The sequence below is a fragment of the Coregonus clupeaformis genome, unplaced genomic scaffold, assembly GCF_020615455.1.
Source record: "Coregonus clupeaformis isolate EN_2021a unplaced genomic scaffold, ASM2061545v1 scaf0380, whole genome shotgun sequence".
In the NCBI taxonomy this organism is placed as follows: Eukaryota; Metazoa; Chordata; class Actinopteri; order Salmoniformes; family Salmonidae; genus Coregonus; species Coregonus clupeaformis.
In genome coordinates, this window is record NW_025533835.1 from 1 (window position 1) to 23,938 (window position 23,938).

The 23,938-nt window shown below is 43.6% G+C and overlaps 1 protein-coding gene across 1 annotated transcript; it reads right to left on the reverse strand.

Moving 5' to 3' along the window:
• Positions 1-1,441: 1,441 nt before the first annotated feature.
• LOC123484633 (acidic amino acid decarboxylase GADL1-like) lies at positions 1,442-13,192 on the reverse strand. Its single transcript, XM_045215167.1, has 3 exons — positions 12,897-13,192; positions 5,818-6,002; positions 1,442-1,606 (listed from the first exon to the last, which is right to left on the reverse strand). Exons 1-3 carry the CDS (start codon positions 12,925-12,927, stop codon positions 1,457-1,459), a joined length of 366 nt encoding a protein of 121 aa, XP_045071102.1. The 5' UTR covers positions 12,928-13,192; the 3' UTR covers positions 1,442-1,456.
• Positions 13,193-23,938: the final 10,746 nt, after the last annotated feature.

Sequence of the window (23,938 nt, forward strand, 5' to 3'; positions counted from 1 at the left end):
ATATCGGTTAGTGTAGCTTAGCGTGAGTACAGTTGGTAGAGCATGGTGCTTTCCAACGGCAGGATTGTGGGTTCGATTCCCAGGGCCACCCATATGTAAAATGTATGCACGCATGACTGTAAGGGTCATTTAGTACAGTAACCCTACCCTAATGGTAGCTAACATTAACCCTACCCTAATGTTAGCTAACTTTAACCCTACCCTAATGGTAGCTAACTTTAACCCTACCCTAATGGTAGCTAACTTTAACCCTACCTTAATGGTAGCTAACTTTAACCCTACCTTAATGGTAGCTAACTTTAACCCTACCCTAATGGTAGCTAACTTTAACCCTACCCTAATGGTAGCTAACATTAACCCTACCCTAATGGTAGCTAACATTAACCCTACCCTAATGGTAGCTAACTGTAACCCTACCCTATTGGTAGCTAACATTAGGGCCTAGTTAGCCATGATATGGCTATAGCCTGTATTATCCAGTAGCTAGCGTGAGTGCAGTACAGTGAGGGTGGCTAACTAGGGTCTAGCTAGTTAATTATGTAATGGTAGCTGACTGGGAGGGTTGAGGGAGTCTGGGCTGGAGAGTTTGATTGGGAGGATTGTGGGTTCGATTCCCAGGGCCACCCATATGTAAAATGTATGCACACATGACTGTAAGGGTCATTTAGTACAGTAACCCTACCCTAATGGTAGCTAACATTAACCCTACCCTAATGGTAGCTAACTGTAACCCTACCCTAATGGTAGCTAACATTAACCCTACCCTAATGGTAGCTAATATTAACCCTACCCTAATGGTAGCTAACTTTAACCCTACTGGTAGCTAACTTTAACCCTACCCTAATGGTAGCTAACTTTAACCCTACCTTAATGGTAGCTAACTGTAACCCTACCCTAATGGTAGCTAACTGTAACCCTACCCTAATGGTAGCTAACTGTAACCCTACCCTAATGGTAGCTAACTGTAACCCTACCCTAATGGTAGCTAACTGTAAACCTACCCTAATGGTAGCTAACATTAGGGCCTAGTTAGCCATGATATGGCTATAGCCTGTATTATCCAGTAGCTAGCGTGAGTGCAGTACAGTGAGGGTGGCTAACTAGGGTCTAGCTAGTTAATTATGTAATGGTAGCTGACTGGGAGGGTTGAGGGAGTCTGGGCTGGAGAGTTTGAAGGTTAGTTGGTTGACAGACCTGGTTGACAGGGGTTTTAAATTTGTGGTTTGGCTGGGGGTTTTGAAGGTTAGGGATTGGCTGCATGGGGGTTAGGGTTGAGCTGTTTCCTACCAGTCTTGACACTGTATCGTATGGCGAGAGAGAGACTCTGGGCTGGAGAGTTAGAGGGTTAGGGATGAAGTTCAGTGGTATCTTTTAAAGAGTCAGGGTTTTGAAAGTCAGGGTTTGGATGGGGGTTTTGAGTCAAGGTTTGGCTGAGGTCTGGGGGTTAGAGTTTAAGTCAGGGTTGAGCTGGGTCCTTACCGGTCTTGACACTGTATCGGATGGCATCCCGACAGCGCTGCAGTATCTGGGGGTGTGCCTCGCCTCCTTCCCTCAGCTCCAGGTCTAATAGGTCCTTCAGCTGCTCCGGAGAACGCCACTCGCACACCTGTTATATGGGAGAGAAGGAAATAGACTTTGGGTGTTTCCCAAAATGCATACCACCATGCTCCGAGCACGCAAATTAGCGCACGGGAGGGTCGGAGTATGAGTCCAAATCAAAGTTTGTAAAACGGAGCACGGAGGGCACTTCTCGAATGCGTACTCCGTTTGTACATATTTAGAAGCATGCATTGATGCAAGCTTCAATGGAAAGTATCCACAGAAATATGATGCAACCACGTTAAAAATTACGCAACATTACTTGAAATCAATGGCGGCCATTATCTGAGCTGAAGCGAGAGAAAATACACTCCGACTTTGGAATGAAATGTTGCCTATTCACATCTCATATGTTGCCTGACTACAATATTTTATCTTGTTACGTTTAATGAATACATGCTGTATTAATTTTGGCATGTTTACCTACCTACAATACCCACTGTAGTGTGGAGATCGCAAGCCCATAGTAAGTCAATAGGGCTAACTGGCTAGCTAGTGTCACGATCGTTGACGAACGAGAAGGACCAAGGCGCAGCGTGATATGCATTCATGTTTATTTATTCTGAATAAACAAGCGACAAAACAACAAATGAAACGAAACGTGAAGTCCAAGGTAGACAAACAACATACCTCACACGGAACAAGATCCCACAACTAACTAGTGCCAAAAGGCTGCCTAAGTATGGTCCCCAATCAGAGACAATGAGCGACAGCTGCCTCTGATTGGGAACCACACCGGCCAACATAGAAATAGACATACTAGAACATTAACATAGAAATATACAACATAGAACATACACACCCTGACTCAACATATACGAGTCCCTTGAGTCAGGGCGTGACAGTACCCCCCCCCCCAAAGGTGCGGACTACGACCGCGCCACATAAACATAACAGGGTAGGGGCCGGGTGGGCATTCCGCCTCGGAGGCGGATCCGGCTCAAGGCGTGACGACCACTTACTCTCCGCCTCCCTGTTGCGCCCCTGGTCTGGTCTGGACCTCGGCACGCTGCTTCCCCTCGCCTTCCTCCCACGAAGTACCAAGCCCTGTCTGGACCCTGGTGTGGGAGACCCCGAACCTGGAGAGGGGCTGATGTCTGGGTCTGAACTGGAGCCGCTGACTGGAGCTGGACCCGACGACGGTGGAGCGAACTGCTCTGGCTCCGGAGTGGAGCCGCTGACCGGAGCTGGATCAGGCACCGGTGGAGCGGACTGCTCTGGCTCCGGAGTGGAGCCGCTGACCGGAGCTGGACTGGACCCCGGTGGAGCGGATTGCTCTGGCTCCGGAGTGGAGCAGCTAACCGGAGCTGAACTGGGCACCGGTGGAGCGGACTGCTCTGGATCCGGAGTGGAGCAGCTGACCGGTGCCGGACCAGGCACCGGTGGAACAGGCACGGGCCGGACTGGACACACACACCACTGGCTTGGTGCGAGGGGCAGGAACAGGCCGGGCCGGGCTGGCGACGCGCACCACTGGCTTGGTGCGAGGGGCAGGAACAGGCCGGGCCGGGCTGACGGCAGCACCACTGGCTTGGTGCGAGGAGCAGGAACAGGACGGGCCGGACTGGCGACGCGCACCACTGGCTTGGTGCGAGGGGGCAGGAACAGGCCGGGCCGGGCTGGCGACGCGCACCACTGGCTTGGTGCGAGGAGCAGGAACAGGACGGGCCGGACTGGCGACGCGCACCACTGGCTTGGTGCGAGGGGCAGGAACAGGCCGGACCGGGCTGGCGACGCGCACCACTGGCTTGGTGCGAGGGGCAGGAACAGGCCGGGCCGGGCTGGCAACGCGCACCACTGGCTTGGTGCGAGGGACAGGAACAGGCCGGACCGGGCTGGCGACGCGCACCACTGGCTTGAAGATCCCTTACCGTCCAGGATCTCCTCCCAGGTCCAGGCTGTCTGCTCCTGGACACGCTGCTTGGTCCTCATTTGGTGGGATCTTCTGTCACGATCGTTGACGAACGAGAAGGACCAAGGCGCAGCGTGATATGCATTCATGTTTATTTATACTGAATAAACAAGCGACAAAACAACAAATGAAACGAAACGTGAAGTCCAAGGTAGACAAACAACATACCTCACACGGAACAAGATCCCACAACTAACTAGTGCCAAAAGGCTGCCTAAGTATGGTCCCCAATCAGAGACAACGAGCGACAGCTGCCTCTGATTGGGATCCACACCGGCCAACATAGAAATAGACATACTAGAACATCAACATAGAAATATACAACATAGAACATACACACCCTGACTCAACATATATGAGTCTCTTGAGTCAGGGCGTGACAGTACACCCCCCCAAAGGTGCGGACTCCGACCGCGCCACATAAACATAACAGGGTAGGGGCCGGGTGGGCATTCCGTCTCGGAGGCAGATCCAGCTCAGGGCGTGACGACCACTTACTCTCCGCCTCCCTGTTGCGCCCCTGGTCTGGTCTGGACCTCGGCGCGCTGCTTCCCCTCGCCTTCCTCCCACGAAGTACCAAGCCCTGTCTGGACCCTGGTGTGGGAGACCCCGAACCTGGAGAGGCGCTGACGTCTGGGTCTGAACTGGAGCCGCTGACTGGAGCTGGAACTGACGACGGTGGAGCGAACTGCTCTGGCTCCGGAGTGGAGCCGCTGACCGGAGCTGGATCAGGCACCGGTGGAGCGGACTGCTCTGGCTCCGGAGTGGAGCCGCTGACCGGAGCTGGACTGGACCCCGGTGGAGCGGATTGCTCTGGCTCCGGAGTGGAGCAGCTGACCGGAGCTGAACTGGGCACCGGTGGAGCGGACTGCTCTGGATCCGGAGTGGAGCAGCTGACCGGTGCCGGATCAGGCACCGGTGGAACAGGCACGGGCCGTGCCGGACTGGACACACACACCACTGGCTTGGTGCGAGGAGCAGGAACAGGCCGGGCCGGGCCGGCGACGCGCACCACTGGCTTGGTGCGAGGGGCAGGAACAGGCCGGGCCGGGCTGGCGACGCGCACCACTGGCTTGGTGCGAGGTGCAGGAACAGGACGGGCCGGACTGGCGACGCGCACCACTGGCTTGGTGCGAGGGGCAGGAACAGGCCGGACCGGGTTGGCGACGCGCACCACTGGCTTGGTGCGAGGGGCAGGAACAGGCCGGGCCGGGCTGGCGACGCGCACCACTGGCTTGGTGCGAGGGACAGGAACAGGCCGGACCGGGCTGGCGACGCGTACCACTGGCTTGAAGATCCCTTACCGTCCAGGATCTCCTCCCAGGTCCAGGCTGTCTGCTCCTGGACACGCTGCTTGGTCCTCGTTTGGTGGGATCTTCTGTCACGATCGTTGACGAACGAGAAGGACCAAGGCGCAGCGTGATATGCATTCATGTTTATTTATACTGAATAAACAAGCGACAAAACAACAAATGAAACGAAACGTGAAGTCCAAGGTAGACAAACAACATACCTCACACGGAACAAGATCCCACAACTAACTAGTGCCAAAAGGCTGCCTAAGTATGGTCCCCAATCAGAGACAACGAGCGACAGCTGACTCTGATTGGGATCCACACCGGCCAACATAGAAATAGACATACTAGAACATCAACATAGAAATATACAACATAGAACATACACACCCTGACTCAACATATACGAGTCCCTTGAGTCAGGGCGTGACAGCTAGTTACCTTATCCTTGACGTCAGACAAACTACCTGGGCCTATTCACCATTCATAAAGAACATGTACAGTATATAAATCAAATCAAATTTTACTTGTCACATGCGCAGAATACAACAGGTGTAGACCTTACCGTGAAATGCTTACTTACAAGCCTTTAACCAACAATGGAGTTTTAAGAAAAATAAGAGTTAAGAAAATATTTACTAAATAAACTAAAGTAAAAAATAAAGGAGCAACAATAAAGTAACAATAACGAGGCTATATACAGGGGTACCGGTACCGAGCCAATGTGCGGGGTACAGGTTAGTCCAGGTAAATGAGGTAATATGTACATGTAGGTAGGGTTAAAGTGACTATGCATAGATAATAAACAGCAAGTAGCAGCAACGTCAATGCAAATAGTCCGGGTAGCCATTTACCTGATAAACACTTATACAGGTCCATTTCCTATTGTTTGAAAAAGAAACTCCAGCATACAGATATTCTGGTATACTTCACAACAGATCTAATTTTCCTTTATGCATCCTGGGGCTGGAAGTGCATGGTGTGCGAAAGAATTGGAAAAGAGATCTTTACCTTCTCCTTGACGTCAGTAGCCTTCCAGACGGCCTCCTCCATGATGATGGGCATGGCGTCTCTGAGGAAGCTCTCTGCTTCCCGGATGTCCAGCGTGGGTCCGTTCAGAGTCACCCCATCCACAAGCACTGGGGGCCGCTTCCCCTTGGGCTCCGCAGGGCTCGCTGGGGCCTTACTAGAGGTGTCTGGGGGTAGGAGAGAACAGACAGTAATGTCAATACTAGAGGTCTCTGGGGGTAGGAGAGAACAGACAGTAATGTCAATACTAGAGGTCTCTGGGGGTAGGAGAGAACAGACAGTAATGTCAATACCAGAGGTCTCTGGGGGTAGGAGAGAACAGACAGTAATGTCAATACTAGAGGTGTCTGGGGGTAGGAGAGAACAGACAGTAATGTCAATACCAGAGGTCTCTGGGGGGTAGGAGAGAACAGACAGTAATGTCAATACCAGAGGTCTCTGGGGGTAGGAGAGAACAGACAGTAATGTCAATACTAGAGGTCTCTGGGGGTAGGAGAGAACAGACAGTAATGTCAATACCAGAGGTCTCTGGGGGTAGGAGAGAACAGACAGTAATGTCAATACCAGAGGTCTCTGGGGGTAGGAGAGAACAGACAGTAATGTCAATACTAGAGGTCTCTGGTGGTAGGAGAGAACAGACAGTAATGTCAATACTAGAGGTCTCTGGGGGTAGGAGAGAACAGACAGTAATGTCAATACCAGAGGTCTCTGGGGGTAGGAGAGAACAGACAGTAATGTCAATACCAGAGGTCTCTGGGGGTAGAAGAGAACAGACAGTAATGTCAATACTAGAGGTCTCTGGGGGTAGAAGAGAACAGACAGTAATGTCAATACTAGAGGTCTCTGGGGGTAGAAGAGAACAGACAGTATTGTCAATACTAGAGGTCTCTGGGGGTAGGAGAGAACAGACAGTAATGTCAATACTAGAGGTCTCTGAGGATCAGATAGAGGGTCAGAAAGAGTTTACAGCTCAGTTCATAAATGGTTCTGGTGGTCTCTCTTGCTGGAGCCTTACTAGGAGTCTCTGGTGGTTCAACAGTTCATGGTAGTGTCAATACTTTGTCAACAGCTGGTGATAAAAAGCACTTGATTGGACAACACACTTGAACAGGTACATACGGTACAGTCATAGACAGACTACAGCTGACTAGGGCTCTCTGGGTCAGAGAATGTAGCAGATAATAAAGTTCTGCTGGTCTCTGGTGGTGTCAATACATTGTCAAGAACAGTTGACAGACAGTTTGTCAAGAGCTGTTTTTTAAATGCACAGTAAGATGTTGAACACATTTGAACAGGTACATGAATAATTCCATGTTCTTTCACAACTGATAGTGAAAGTTCTGGTAGGCTAACGCCTCGATCACAACGATAGCGTCATTGCGTTTTGGTACACCAGAAGCACATTAATTTCAAAATGGAACGCTACGTTTGTCTTGCAGCATTGCGTTGCAGAGGCAGTTGCAGTACGTTCTGTGTGGTGCATACGTTGGATTTATCGAACATATGCATCAAAAATGGTATGTGTAGATGACTTGACAGAAATGGTAGTAGAATGTGAATGTTCCAGATGATGCTGCGTACCATTTTGCGCATTGACGCTGTCAGTGTGATCGAGGTGAAATGGTGTCAGTCAATACTTTGTCAAGAGTTCTTCTTGAATGCACTTCATCGCAGACTAAAGGGGCCTCTGGGTCAGAGAAAGTGATAGATATCAACAGGTTAGATGGCTGGTTCCAGATCTGGTCCCATATTAGCTTGGTTCCAGATCTGGTCCCATATTAGCCTGGTTCCAGATCTGGTCCCATATTAGCCTGGTTCCAGATCTGGTCCCATATTAGCCTGGTTCCAGATCTGGTCCCAAATTGGCCTGGTTCCAGATCTGGTCCCAACTTAGCTTGGTTCCAGATCTGGTCCCATATTAACCTGGTTCCAGAACTCGTCCCATATTAGCCTGGTTCCAGATCTGGTCCCAAATTGGCCTGGTTCCAGATCTGGTCCCAACTTAGCTTGTTTCCAGATCTGGTCCCATATTAACCTGGTTCCAGATCTGGTCCCATATTAGCCTGGTTCCAGATCTGGTCCCATATTAGCCTGGTTCCAGATCTGGTCCCATATTAACCTGGTTCCAGATCTGGTCCCATATTAGCCTGGTTCCAGATCTGGTCCCATATTAACCTGGTTCCAGATCTGGTCCCAAATTAGCCTGGTCCCAGATCTGGTCCCATATTAGCCTGGTTCCAGATCTGGTCCCATATTAGCCTGGTTACAGATCTGGTCCCATATTAGCCTGGTTCCAGATCTGGTCCCATATTAACCTGGTTCCAGATCTGGTCCCAAATTAGCCTGGTCCCAGATCTGGTCCCATATTAGCCTGGTTCCAGATCTGGTCCCATATTAGCCTGGTTACAGATCTGGTCCCATATTAGCCTGGTTCCAGATCTGGTCCCATATTAGCCTGGTTCCAGATCTGGTCCCAAATTGGCCTGGTTCCAGATCTGGTCCCAACTTAGCTTGGTTCCAGATCTGGTCCCATATTAACCTGGTTCCAGAACTCGTCCCATATTAGCCTGGTTCCAGATCTGGTCCCAAATTGGCCTGGTTCCAGATCTGGTCCCAACTTAGCTTGGTTCCAGATCTGGTCCCATATTAACCTGGTTCCAGATCTGGTCTCATATTAGCCTGGTTCCAGATCTGGTCCCATATTAGCCTGGTTCCAGATCTGGTCCCATATTAACCTGGTTCCAGATCTGGTCCCATATTAGCCTGGTTCCAGATCTGGTCCCATATTAACCTGGTTCCAGATCTGGTCCCAAATTAGCCTGGTTCCAGATCTGGTCCCATATTAGCCTGGTTCCAGATCTGGTCCCATGTTAGCCTGGTTCCAGATCTGGTCCCATATTAGCCTGGTTCCAGATCTGGTCCCATATTAGCCTGGTTCCAGATCTGGTCCCTTATTAGCCTGGTTCCAGATCTGGTCCCATATTAGCCTGGTTCCAGATCTGGTCCCATATTAGCCTGGTTCCAGATCTGGTCCCATATTAACCTGGTTCCAGATCTGGTCCCATATTAGCCTGGTTCCAGATCTGGTCCCATATTAGCCTGGTTCCAGATCTACTCCCATATTAGCCTGGTTATAGATCTGGTCCCATATTAGCCTGCTTCCAGATCTGGTCCCATATTAGCCTGGTTCCAGATCTACTCCCATATTAGCCTGGTTCCAGATCTACTCCCATATTAGCCTGGTTCCAGATCTACTCCCATATTAGCCTGGTTCCAGATCTACTCCCATATTAGCCTGGTTCCAGATCTGGTCCCATATTAGCCTGGTTCCAGATCTACTCCCATATTAGACTGGTTCCAGATCTACTTCCATATTAGACTGGTTCCAGATCTGGTCCCATATTAGACTGGTTCCAGATCTGGTCCCATATTAGCCTGGTTCCAGATCTACTCCCATATTAGCCTGGTTCCAGATCTACTCCCATATTAGCCTGGTTCCAGATCTGGTCCCATATTAGACTGGTTCCAGATCTGGTCCCATATTAGCCTGGTTGAAGATCCAGATCACGTTTGTGATGTCTTGCCAACACCTATGGTTGTTGTCATGCCAATCGAGACAGGGAAATAGGAGTTGGCAAGAAAGCACAAGAACATAGAGGTTTAGGACTAAACAGGTGTCTGTACTGTTTCCTGTAAACCTGTCTTAGTCATAGAAGATAGTACTTTTCCCTCTCAGTTGAGTCTCTGATCATACATGACGATGTGCTTACATCACACTTCTTATATTGCCAAGATATCATCAGTGTCAGAATCGTATCATAGTCAGATTGCCACCTCTAATACAGTTGTAACACTGCTACTGTAGATAGCCCTCTAATACAGCTGTAACACTGCTACTGTAGATGGTCCTCTAATACAGCTGTAACACTTCTACTGTAGATAGTCCTCTAATACAGCTGTAACACTGTTACTGTAGATGGTCCTCTAATACAGCTGTAACACTGCTACTGTAGATGGTCCTCTAATACAGCTGTAACACTGCTACTGTAGATAGCCCTCTAATACAGCTGTAACACTGCTACTGTAGATAGTCCTCTAATACAGCCTTAACACTGTTACTGTAGATGGTCCTCTAATACAGCTGTAACACTTCTACTGTAGATAGCCCTCTAATACAGCTGTAACACTGCTACTGTAGATAGCCCTCTAATACAGCTGTAACACTGCTACTGTAGATAGCCCTCTAATACAGCTGTAACACTGCTACTGTAGATAGTCCTCTAATACAGCTGTAACAATGCTACTGTAGATGGTCCTCTAATACAGCTGTAACACTTCTACTGTAGATAGCCCTCTAATACAGCTGTAACACTGCTACTGTAGATAGCCCTCTAATACAGCTGTAACACTGCTACTGTAGATAGCCCTCTAATACAGCTGTAACACTGCTACTGTAGATGGTCCTCTAATACAGCTGTAACACTGTTAATGTAGATGGTCGTCTAATACAGCTGTAACACTGCTACTGTAGATGGTCATCTAATACAGCTGTAACACTGCTACTGTAGATTTCCCTCTAATACAGCTGTAACACTGCTACTGTAGATAGTCCTCTAATACAGCTGTAACACTGTTACTGTAGATGGTCCTCTAATACAGCTGTAACACTTCTACTGTAGATAGCCCTCTAATACAGCTGTAACACTGCTACTGTAGATGGTCCTCTAATACAGCTGTAACACTGTTAATGTAGATGGTCGTCTAATACAGCTGTAACACTGCTACTGTAGATGGTCATCTAATACAGCTGTAACACTGCTACTGTAGATTTCCCTCTAATACAGCTGTAACACTGCTACTGTAGATAGTCCTCTAATACAGCTGTAACACTGTTACTGTAGATGGTCCTCTAATACAGCTGTAACACTTCTACTGTAGATAGCCCTCTAATACAGCTGTAACACTGCTACTGTAGATAGCCCTCTAATACAGCTATAACACTGCTACTGTAGATAGCCCTCTAATACAGCTGTAACACTGCTACTGTAGATAGCCCTCTAATAAAGCTGTAACACTGCTACTGTAGATAGTCCTCTAATACAGCTGTAACACTGCTACTGTAGATGGTCCTCTAATACAGCTGTAACACTGCTACTGTAGATAGCCCTCTAATACAGCTGTAACACTGCTACTGTAGATAGCCCTCTAATACAGCTATAACACTGCTACTGTAGATAGCCCTCTAATACAGCTGTAACACTGCTACTGTAGATAGCCCTCTAAAACAGCTGTACCACTGATACTGTAGATAGCCCTCTAATACAGCTGTAACACTGCTACTGTAGATAGCCCTCTAATACAGCTGTAACACTTCTACTGTAGATAGCCCTCTAATACAGCTGTAACACTGCTACTGTAGATATCCCTCTAATACAGCTGTAACACTGATACTGTAGATAGCCCTCTAATACAGCTGTAACACTGCTACTGTAGATATCCCTCTAATACAGCTGTAACACTTCTACTGTAGATAGCCCTCTAATACAGCTGTAACAGTGCTACTGTAGATAGCCCTCTAATGCAGCTGTAACACTGCTACTGTAGATGCGTCCCAAATGGCACCCTATTCTTGTGCACAACTTTTGAACATGGGCTCTGGTCATTAGTGCACTACATATGGAATATGGTGCCATTTGGGAAGCAACCTGTAACTCAACCCTTATTTCAGCTGTGACGCATTCTGTAAGCTTACCCTTATATATTGGCGTCCCGGGTTGGCTAAGGGTGTTCAAAAATGTCAACCGCTCGTTCTTGACTGACCACTGACTGGGGCTGCAATTCAAATGGAACTGGTCTAAAGTAGTGCACTATATGGTGAATAAGGTGCCATTCGGGCCACACCCAGACAATAATGACAGACAGGATAACTGTCATCCACTTGATACTCTTTATAACCTACTGCATGTAGCCTATTGACAGACAGGATAACTGTCATCCACTTAATACTCTTTATAACCTACTGCATGTAACCTATTGACAGACAGGATAACTGTCATCCACTTAATACTCTTTATAACCTACTGCATGTAACCTATTGACAGACAGGATAACTGTCATCCACTTAATACTCTTTATAGCCTACTGCATGTAGGCAATTGTATTGGGGCATTTTCATCATGTAGCAGATTTCATCAATCCTAAACTTTAGTAATCAGCCATTTTGTTAGCATTTACAGTTCAGAATAACGCAATGAATCCAAAAATAGGTGGCATGTTTTGTTTCAGCTGATATTTAGTCTATACGCAATTAAAAATTCCAACATTGAAATTGATACAATCGTTCAACATATTGGCTGTTAGGTCAGAGACTACAGACGCTGTCCAATAACCTGCATCATGGAACCATGCCTGCATGAGACAGGTAGCTACTGCACTAGTGGCGCACCTTGCAGCTCCTGCGCACAGTTGGTTCCCGCTATCTTACTATGAGTTCTGTAACAGACCGGGTCTTTATTTATCTGTCTTTCTTTCTTTCCCCAACATAGCAAGTTAGGCTACTATATATATATATATATATATATATATATATATATATATATATATATATATATATATTATAATTTTTTTTCTTTTTTTACGCATTTCAAACAATTAAGTGTAAATTGTATCTACTTATTTTGCAAAGGTCTATTCTATTCAATACCTCCGCAGAGAGACACCTTACCAGGGCGGCTTTCCCCACTGCCCATCTTCAGGAGAACTGGGCGCTGAGCAGCGCGTGAACAGGTAACACCTGACCCGACCAGATAGAGGGCTCTGGGTGACATTATAGTACACTGACGTAAGTCCATTCTAAAGGCATTGTGACAACTTTTATTCTCCAGCAAAACACAGTAAAAATTTGCACATCTTTTATTTTGATTTTGAGAGAACAGTAAACATTTGAATTCACGATATAACTAATTATAGTCAATATATATTTGCAATACCATTAAATGCTCATGCATTAGCCTAATGAACATGTAATAATGCAGGAATAAGTGAAATAGCAGTCCACATACCGTTCATATGTCTCTCATTCGTCGGCGCCATTGTTCATTTATGGTATAATTGATTGGTCTCTACCAGCTCCGTTCTTCCACCTAAAAATGTATAATGTTTGGAGATAAACCAGAATGTCTCCTTTATAGACCAAGAATTTCTTTAACATGGTGACGCCGCGCCCCGTGGGCTAGGTTAGGCCATCCTTGTTTCTGGCGGGTTGCCTGGGCGTCATGGAAGAACACTGGCTGGTTACAGTAAAGAGTCTAGAAGAATCAAGTTGCCCAATCTTTCTCCGCCTGTTATCGCAAGTCCACGGTCTCACTGCGTCAGAGCGTTTGCTTGTGTAGTTTTTAAATGGAGAGTGGAGAAAGTGAAGAGCTATGATGACTGTGGAGTGAGGATACGTGCTTGCTTCTTTACATTCATGCCTATATTTTACACGTTAGAAGAGTTTAACGATTTATGCTATTTTATTAGGGCAATATATTTCCTATGGAATATTTCCAATATAGAATTTGAGAATTCTGTATTTTTCCAAAGGGCAAGAGATAAACGTGAAAGAGAAGTGACTCATCATCTAATATATTGCAAGTGTTGGCATCTGTTGCTGGTTTGTATTTCTCCACGAGTAAGACATGTGACATCAACATTGTAGGTAACATTAAGTCTTTTTTCGGTTGGCCTATCTTTAGTCATTTCCGTTTCCTTTTTTTATTTAAAGAAAGAAATTACAACATTACCGTGACTGGATAGTTAGCCATGATGTAATAATAATAATAATAATATTATATGCAATTTGTAGAGCGCATTTCCCACGCTCAATGTGCATATGTAGCCTACAATAAAGGTCAGTGGCATTTAACCCCTAACTAAGTAAGCTGATACTAGATCTGTCCATAAGTGCAACTATCAGGAGCTAAAGAAATGACACTAGAATTCAGTCATGCAGTTCCCCTAATCATCTGTGGTAGTACAGTGTCATGCTAAGAATCAAATCTAAGGTGACCTCCTGTGGCTGATAAAAGTACTACAGACTCATTGAAAACGGCTTACTGTATTCCTTTATGATTGTAGGAAGGGGCAGTCTGGGATCAGAAATCGACCCTGGCATTTCAAACACCCATTTCAAACTATTTTACTGGTGATTTTGAACCCCTGCTCAGATAAAACCTCTCTATTGGATGACAATTGATCACTCACTCTCCCCCATCCTCACCCACAGGCACTTCTGGCTGGCTGAGTTAGTGCTATATAGCCCATATGAGCCAATGCAAACAAAACACTATTTAGGATATCTAGTTTATTCCTAAATAAATCCTGAACGTGCTGCAAAGCAATTGTGGTCCCACAAGGGACCCTGTTTATAGTGTCTGTAGGCTATCCAGGGCTTTAAAAAAATAGAGAGATAACTACTAGACATTTACACAATTGTATTTATTTCACCTTTCATGGTACACAAAGATAAATAGCATACATTTTTCTAAACAAATCTAATCTGTTGGATTTATTGCACCCGTTACTGAAATGGTTATTCCAGTTTAGATGGTTTAGGTAGTCTCATTCATTCATTTTTCTAACCCTGGCAGTCATTCTGAATGCAGATCGTGGGTGAATATAAATTCCAATTTTTTAAATATCCCCAGTCAGGCTGGATTACAATAGGAATTAGACATAACTTTGTAAGCCAGCATAATATGACATGATGATGCTGGTTTTGTGGGTGACCAGCATAGGCTTATGTGTCCAAAACACAACGAAGGCTGGTCTCCAGTGAAAACACAACGAAGGCTGGTCTCCAGTGAATACACAACGAAGGCTGGTCTCCAGTGAAAACACAACGAAGGCTGGTCTCCAGTGAAAACACAACGAAGGCTGGTCTCCAGTGAAAACACAACAAAGGCTGGTCTCCAGTGAAAACACAACGAAGGCTGGTCTCCAGTGAAAACACAACGGAGGCTGGTCTGCAGACCATTCTAGTATATGCTGTTTTTTTCAGCAAGATTTGATTTAGACTTGATTGAGTTGTGAACATAATTTAACTCAGGTACCAAATGTAGGCTAATAACTTAACTAGCTTAGCATGACGTAGCAAACTGCAGGCTAATTAGCAGCAACTTCTATAAAAGGTCATATAGAGTAACTCAATTGTGATTGAATGTCATTACAGTGACAACAAATAACATGGAAAGGAACTTATTTGGTCAGCTGTTCATGCCGGTGTATACAACACAAGAATACTATTAGATAGAAAACTAAAACGTAGCCTCAGACTCCCAGGGTTCCAGCGAGACTAGGTGGAATATCGCACATTAATTAAAGTCCATGAGGCCTACAACATTGTCAGTCAACAGGGGCATTTTTCACAATAGGTTTCTTCTTTCAACTTAAAGGAGCAATATGCAAAAATCGCTCCACTATTTCCTGGTTGCTAAAATTCTAATAGTTAGCCTAATTTCAGTTTATGTGACAAAACAAGCAGTCATTGTGTAGAGAATCATTGTAGCACTATGAAATATATTTTCCATAACCAAAAATATTGTATTTTCAGCTGTTTGAAGCTGGTGTACAAAACCGAAAGTAAAAGACGCAAAAACGAAACTTAAGGATGGGAGGCATAGAAATGGCGCACATAGAACATATCTATCACTTCTTACACCTGCTTTCAATGAGAATGCCGGATCTATAACTCACATTTCTATGTGAATTTGGTTGGATCGCCCAAAAAGTTACGTATTGTAACTATATTATGGTAAGAACAGCTCAAATAAGCAAAGAGAAACGACAGTCCATCATTACTTTAAAACATGAAGGTCAGTCAATCCGGAAAATGTCAAGAACTTTGAAAGTTTCTTCAAGTGCAGTCGCAAAAACCATCAAGCACTATGATGAAACTGGCTCTCATGAGGACCTCCACAGGAAAGGAAGACCCAGAGTTCATTAGAGTTACCAGCCTCAGATTGCAGCCCAAATAAACGCTTCACAGAGTTCAGGGAACAGACACATCTCAACATCAACCGTTCAGAGGAGACTGCATGAATCAGGCCTTCATGGTCGAATTGCTGCAAAGAAACCACTACTAAAGGACACCAATAAGAAGAAGAGACGTGCTTGGGCCAAGAAACACGAGCAATGGACATTAGACCGGTGGAAATCTGTCCTTTGGTCTGATGAGTCCAAATTTGAGATTTCTGGTACCAACCGCCGTGTCTTTGTGAGACGCAGAGTAGGTGAACGGATGATCTCTGCATGTGTGGTTCCCACTGTGAAGCATGGAGGAGGAGGTATGATGGTGTGGGGGTGCTTTGCTGGTGACACTGTCAGTGATTTATTTAGAATTCAAGGCACACTTAACCAGCATGGCTACCACAGCATTCTGCAGCGTTACACCATCCATCTGGTTTGCGCTTAGTGGGACTATCATTTGTTTTTCAACAGGACAATGACCCAAAACACACCTCCAGGCTGTGTAAGGGTTATTTGACCAAGAAGGAGAGTGATAGAGTGCTGCATCAGATGACCTGGCCTCCACAATCACCTGAACTCAACCCAATTGAGATGGTTTGGGATGAGTTGGACCGCAGAGCGAAGGAAAAGCAGCCAACAAGTGCTCAGCATATGTGGGAACTCCTTCAAGACTGTTGGAAAAGCATTCCTCATGAAGCTGGTTGAGAGAATGCCAAGAGTGTGCAAAGCTGTCATCAAGGCAAAGGGTGACTACTTTGAAAAATCTAAAATATTAAATATATTTCGATTTGTTTAATACTTTTTTGGTTACTACATGATTCCATATGTGTTATTTCATAGTTTTGATGTCTTCACTATTATTTTACAATGTAGAAAATAGTCAAAATAAAGAAAAACCCTTGAATGAATAGGTGTGTTCAAACTTTTGACTGGTACTGTATATATATATATACAGTGCATTTGGAAAGTATTCAGACCCCTTGACTTTTTCCACATTTTGTTACGTTACAGCCTTATTCTAAAATTTATTAATTTGTTGTTTTTCCTCATCAATCTACACACAATACCCCATAACGAGAAAGCAAAAAAAGGTTTAAAAAAACGGAAATATCGCATTTACATTTTCAGACCCTTTGCTATGAAACTCGATATTGAAGGTGAATACTACTATGGTAATTGAAAGGGGATGTTTGGAGGGAGAGGTGACTGAGCAGTAGAGCTGTTTTTCACAGACACAAACTCAGCAATAACTCCTCATATAATATCAACTCAGCAACAACTCCTCATATAATATCAACTCAACAATAACTCCTCATATAATATAAACTCAACAATAACTCCTCATATAATATCAACTCAACAATAACTCCTCATATAATATAAACTCAGCAACAACTCCTCATATAATATCAACTCAACAATAACTCCTCATATAATATAAACTCAACAATAACTCCTCATATAATATAAACTCAACAATAACTCCTCATATAATATCAACTCAACAATAACTCCTCATATAATATCAACTCAGCAACAACTCCTCATATAATATCAACTCAACAATAACTCCTCATATAATATCAACTCAACAATAACTCCTCATATAATATCAACTCAACAACAACTCCTCATATAATATCAACTCAACAACAACTCCTCATATAATATCAACTCAACAATAACTCCTCATATAATATCAACTCAACAATAACTCCTCATATAATATAAACTCAACATTAACTCCTCATATAATATCAACTCAACAATAACTCCTCATATAATATCAACTCAACAATAACTCCTCATATAATATAAACTCAACAATAACTCCTCATATAATATAAACTCAACAATAACTCCTCATATAATATCAACTCAACAATAACTCCTCATATAATATCAACTCAGCAACAACTCCTCATATAATATCAACTCAACAATAACTCCTCATATAATATCAACTCAACAATAACTCCTCATATAATATCAACTCAACAACAACTCCTCATATAATATCAACTCAACAACAACTCCTCATATAATATTAACTCAACAATAACTCCTCATATAATATCAACTCAACAATAACTCCTCATATAATATAAACTCAACATTAACTCCTCATATAATATCAACTCAACAATAACTCCTCATATAATATCAACTCAACAATAACTCCTCATATAATATAAACTCAACAATAACTCCTCATATAATATAAACTCAACAATAACTCCTCATATAATATCAACTCAACAATAACTCCTCATATAATATAAGCTCAACAATAACTCCTCATATAATATAAACTCAGCAACAACTCATATAATATCAACTCAACAATAACTCCTCATATAATATCAACTCAACAACAACTCCTCATATAATATCAACTCAACAATAACTCCTCATATAATATCAACTCAACAACAACTCCTCATATAATATCAACTCATCAATAACTCCTCATATAATATCAACTCAGCAACAACTCCTCATATAATATCAACTCAACAATAACTCCTCATGTAATATAAACTCAACAATAACTCCTCATATAATATCAACTCAACAACAACTCCTCATATAATATCAACTCAACAATAACTCCTCATATAATATAAACTCAACAATAACTCCTCATATAATTTTTTACATTTACATTTTCATCTTCGTTTAGCAGACGCTCTTATCCAGAGCGACTTACAGGAGCAATTAGGGTTAAGTGCCTTGCTTAAGGGCACATCGACAGATTTTTCACCTAGTCGGCTCGGGGATTAGAACCAGCGACCTTTCGGTTACTGGCACAACGCTCTTACCCACTAAGCTACCTGCCGCCTCATATTAACTCAACAATAACTCCTCATATAATATCAACTCAGCAACAACTCCTCATATAATATCAACTCAGCAACAACTCCTCATATAATATCAACTCAACAATAACTCCTCATGTAATATCAACTCAACAACAACTCCTCATATAATATCAATCAATCAATCAATCAATTTTATTTTATATAGCCCTTCTTACATCAGCTAATATCTCGAAGTGCTGTACAGAAACCCAGCCTAAAACCCCAAACAGCTAGTAATGCAGGTGTAGAAGCACGGTGGCTAGGAAAAACTCCCTAGAAAGGCCAAAACCTAGGAAGAAACCTAGAGAGGAACCAGGCTATGAGGGGTGGCCAGTCCTCTTCTGGCTGTGCCGGGTGAAGATTATAACAGAACCATGCCAAGATGTTCAAAAATGTTCATAAGTGACAAGCATGGTCAAATAATAATCAGGAATAAATCTCAGTTGGCTTTTCATAGCCGATCATTAAGAGTTGAAAACAGCAGGTCTGGGACAGGTAGGGGTTCCATAACCGCAGGCAGAACAGTTGAAACTGGAATAGCAGCAAGGCCAGGCGGACTGGGGACAGCAAGGAGTCACCACGGCCGGTAGTCCCGACAGTATGGTCCTAGGTGCTCAGGTCTCTCAGTTGGCTTTTCATAGCCGATCATTAAGAGTTGAAAACAGCAGGTCTGGGACAGGTAGGGGTTTCGTAACCGCAGGCAGAACAGTTGAAACTGGAATAGCAGCAAGGCCAGGCGGACTGGGGACAGCAAGGTGTCATCATGCCCGGTAGTCCTGACGTATGGTCCTAGGGCTCAGGTTCTCAGAGAGAAAGAGAGAACGAGAGAATTAGAGAGAGCATACTTAAATTCACACAGGACACTGGATAAGACAGGAGAAGTACTCCAGGTATAACCAACTAACCCCAGCCCCCGACACATAAACTACTGCAGCATAAATACTGGAGGCTGAGACAGGAGCGGTCCGGAGACACTGTGGCCCCATCCGAAGAAACCCGGACAGGGCCAAACAGGAAGGATATAACCCCACCCACTCTGCCAAAGCACAGCCCCCGCACCACTAGAGGGATATCCTCAACCACCAACTTACAATCCTGAGACAAGGCCGAGTATAGCCCACAGAGGTCTCCACCACAGCACAAACCAAGGGGGGGCGCCAACCCAGACAGGAAGATCACGTCAGTAACTCAACCCACTCAAGTGACGCACCCCTCCCAGGGACGGCATGAAAGAGCACCAGCAAGCCAGTGACTCAGCCCCTGCAACAGGGTTAGAGGCAGAGAACCCCAGTGGAGAGGGGAACCGGCCCGGCAGAGACAGCAAGGGCTGTTCGTTGCTCCAGAGCCTTTCCGTTCACCTTCACACTCCTGGGCCAGACTACACTCAATCATATGACCTACTGAAGAGATAAGTCTTCAGTAAAGACTTAAAGGTTGAGACCGAGTCTGCGTCTCTCTCACATGGGTAGGCAGACTGTTCCATAAAAATGGAGATCTATAGGAGAAAGCCCTGCCTCCCGCTGTTTGCTTAGAAATTCTAGGGACAATTAGGAGGCCTGCGTCTTGTGACCGTAGCGTACGTATTGGTATGTACGGCAGGACCAACTCGGAAAGATAGGTAGGAGCAAGCCCATGTAACGCTTTATAGGTTAACAGTAAAACCTTGAAATCAGCCCTTGCCTTAACAGGAAGCCAGTGTAGGGAAGCTAGCACTGGAGTAATATGATCAAATTTCTTGGTTCTAGTCAGGATTCTAGCAGCCGTATTTAGCACTAACTGAAGTTTATTTAGTGCTTTATCCGGTAGCCGGAAAATAGAGCATTGCAGTAGTCTAACCTAGAAGTAACAAATGCATGGATTAATTTTTCGCATCATTTTTGGACAGAAAATTTCTGATTTTTGCAATGTTACGTAGATGGAAAAAAGCTGTCCTTGAAACAGTCTTGATATGTTCGTCAAAAGAGAGATCAGGGTCAAGAGTAACGCCGAGGTCCTTCACAGTTTTATTTGAGACGACTTTACAACCATCAAGATGAATTGTCAGATTTAACAGAAGATCTCTTTGTTTCTTGGGACCTAGAACAAGCATCTCTGTTTTGTCCGAGTTTAAAAGTAAAAAGTTTTCAGCCATCCACTTCCTTATGTCTGAAACACAGGCCTAGCGAGGGCAATTTTGGGGCTTCACCATGTTTCATTGAAATGTACAGCTGTGTGTCATCCGCATAGCAGTGAAAGTTAACATTATGTTTTCGAATAACATCCCCAAGAGGTAAAATATATAGTGAAAACAATAGTGGTCCTAAAACGGAACCTTGAGGAACACCGAAATGTACAGTTGATTTGTCGGAGGACAGACCATTCACAGAGACAAACTGATATCTTTCCGACAGGTAAGATCTAAACCAGGCCAGAACTTGTCCGGTAGACCAATTTGGGTTTCCAGTCTCTCCAAAAGAATGTGGTGATCGATGGTGTCAAAGGCAGCACTAAGGTCTAGTAGCACGAGGACAGATGCAGAGCCTCGGTCTGACGCCATTAAAAGGTCATTTACCACCTTCACAAGTGCAGTCTCAGTGCTATGATGGGGTCTAAAACCAGACTGAAGCATTTCGTACACATTGTTTGTCTTCAGAAAGGCAGTGAGTTGCTGCGCAACAGCTTTTTCTAAAATTTTTAATAATATCAACTCAACAATAACTCCTCATATAATATCAACTCAACAATAACTCCTCATATAATTTTTTACATTTACATTTTCATCTTCGTCATTTAGCAGACGCTCTTATCCAGAGCGACTTACAGGAGCAATTAGGGTTAAGTGCCTTGCTTAAGGGCACATCGACAGATTTTTCACCTAGTCGGCTCGGGGATTAGAACCATCGACCTTTCGGTTACTGGCACAACGCTCTTACCCACTAAGCTACCTGCCGCCTCATATTAACTCAACAATAACTCCTCATATAATATCAACTCAACAATAACTCCTCATATAATATCAACTCAACAATAACTCCTCATATAATATCAACTCAACAATAACTATAACTCCTCATATAATATCAACTCAACAACAACTCTTCATATAATATCAACAATAACTCCTCATATAATATCAACTCAACAATAACTCCTCATATAATATCAACTCAACAATAACTCCTCATATAATATCAACTCAACAATAACTATAACTCCTCATATAATATCAACTCAACAACAACTCTTCATATAATATCAACAATAACTCCTCATATAATATCAACTCAACAATAACTCCTCATGTGTCACGATGTCAGTGTATGCGGTAGACTGAAGTCAGGCGCAGGACACAGAACTCAATGAAAAAACGTATCTTTACTAATACACGTAAAGAAACAAGAAGCCTCCACGCAGGGAGGAATAAACCCGCTCACCAACGACATCAGCGAACAAACAACAAACACGCACAGAACACAATGGGAGCCACAGGGTTAAATAGGGGCGGAGTAATCACAAGATGGGCAACAGGTGTGAAACAATCTGACACAACAGGTAGAACATAGAAACATATAACATAGATCGGCAGCAGCTAGTACTCCGGTGACGACGAACGACGAAACCTGCCCGAGCAAGGAGGAGGGGCAGCCTCGGCAGAATCCGTGACATCATGTAATATAAACTCAACAATAACTCCTCATATAATATCAACTCAACAATAACTCATATAATATCAACTCAACAATAACTCCTCATATAATATCAACTCAACAACATCTCCTCATATAATATCAACTCAACAACAACTCCTCATATAATATCAACTCAACAATAACTCCTCATATAATATCAACTCAACAACAACTCCTCATATAATATCAACTCAACAACAACTCCTCATATAATATCAACTCAACAATAACTCCTCATATAATATCAACTCAGCAATAACTCCCCATATAATATCAACTCAACAATAACTCCTCATATAATATAAACTCAGCAACAACTCCTCATATAATATCAACTCAACAACAACTCCTCATATAATATCAACTCAACAATAACTCCTCATATAATATAAACTCAGCAACAACTCCTCATATAATATCAACTCAACAATAACTCCTCATATAATATCAACTCAACAATAACTCCTCATATAACTTCAGCTCAGCAATAACTCCTCATATAATATAAACTCAACAATAACTCCTCATATAATATAAACTCAGCAACAACTCCTCATATAATATCAACTCAACAATAACTCCTCATATAATATCAACTCAACAATAACTCCTCATATAACTTCAGCTCAGCAACAACTCCTCATATAATATCAACTCAACAATAACTCCTCATATAATATCAACTCAACAATAACTCCTCATATAACTTCAGCTCAGCAACAACTCCTCATATAATATCAACTCAACAATAACTCCTCATATAATATCAACTCAACAATAACTCCTCATATAATATAAACTCAGCAACAACTCCTCATATAATATCAACTCAACAATAACTCCTCATATAATATCAACTCAACAATAACTCCTCATATAATATCAGCTCAACAACAACTCCTCATATAATATCAACTCAACAACAACTCCTCATATAATATCAACTCAACAATAACTCCTCATATAACTTCAGCTCAGCAACAACTCCTCATATAATATCAACTCAACAATAACTCCTCATATAATATAAACTCAACAACTCCTCATATAATATCAACTCAACAACAACTCATCTTTCCAAACACGTCATCCAATGACACAAACTCATTTCACTTTCAATAACTTGTTCAGTATTTTTGTCCCATATATTTGTAAGAATATCTAATAATACATTTTAAAATGGAGGCTTACTATGAACTCTGGACTTTTCCCTGCAATAAAAATAGAAAATATTAGTATTGACGTAATTCCAACATTTATTCATCAGATATTTTATTTATTTTTCACAGAGATACAAACATCTATTCCTTTTATCTCCTGTCCTCACCTTAGAGTCGATGTCTGCACCCCCGCGGAAAATGAACTAGCATAATAAAAAAATCACCATCAAAATCCATCTGTTTAAGCTGGATTTTTCCTGCATGGGCTGTTTCTCAATCCACCACGTCCGCCGATGTCGGGCTTCCGCATCGGCGGTGGAATGTGGCCTACAAAAACCTGTTTTGGCTCTAGGACATCCACAAGCCTCACAAGTCTGAAGGTAGCCCGGTACTAGTTACAAATATT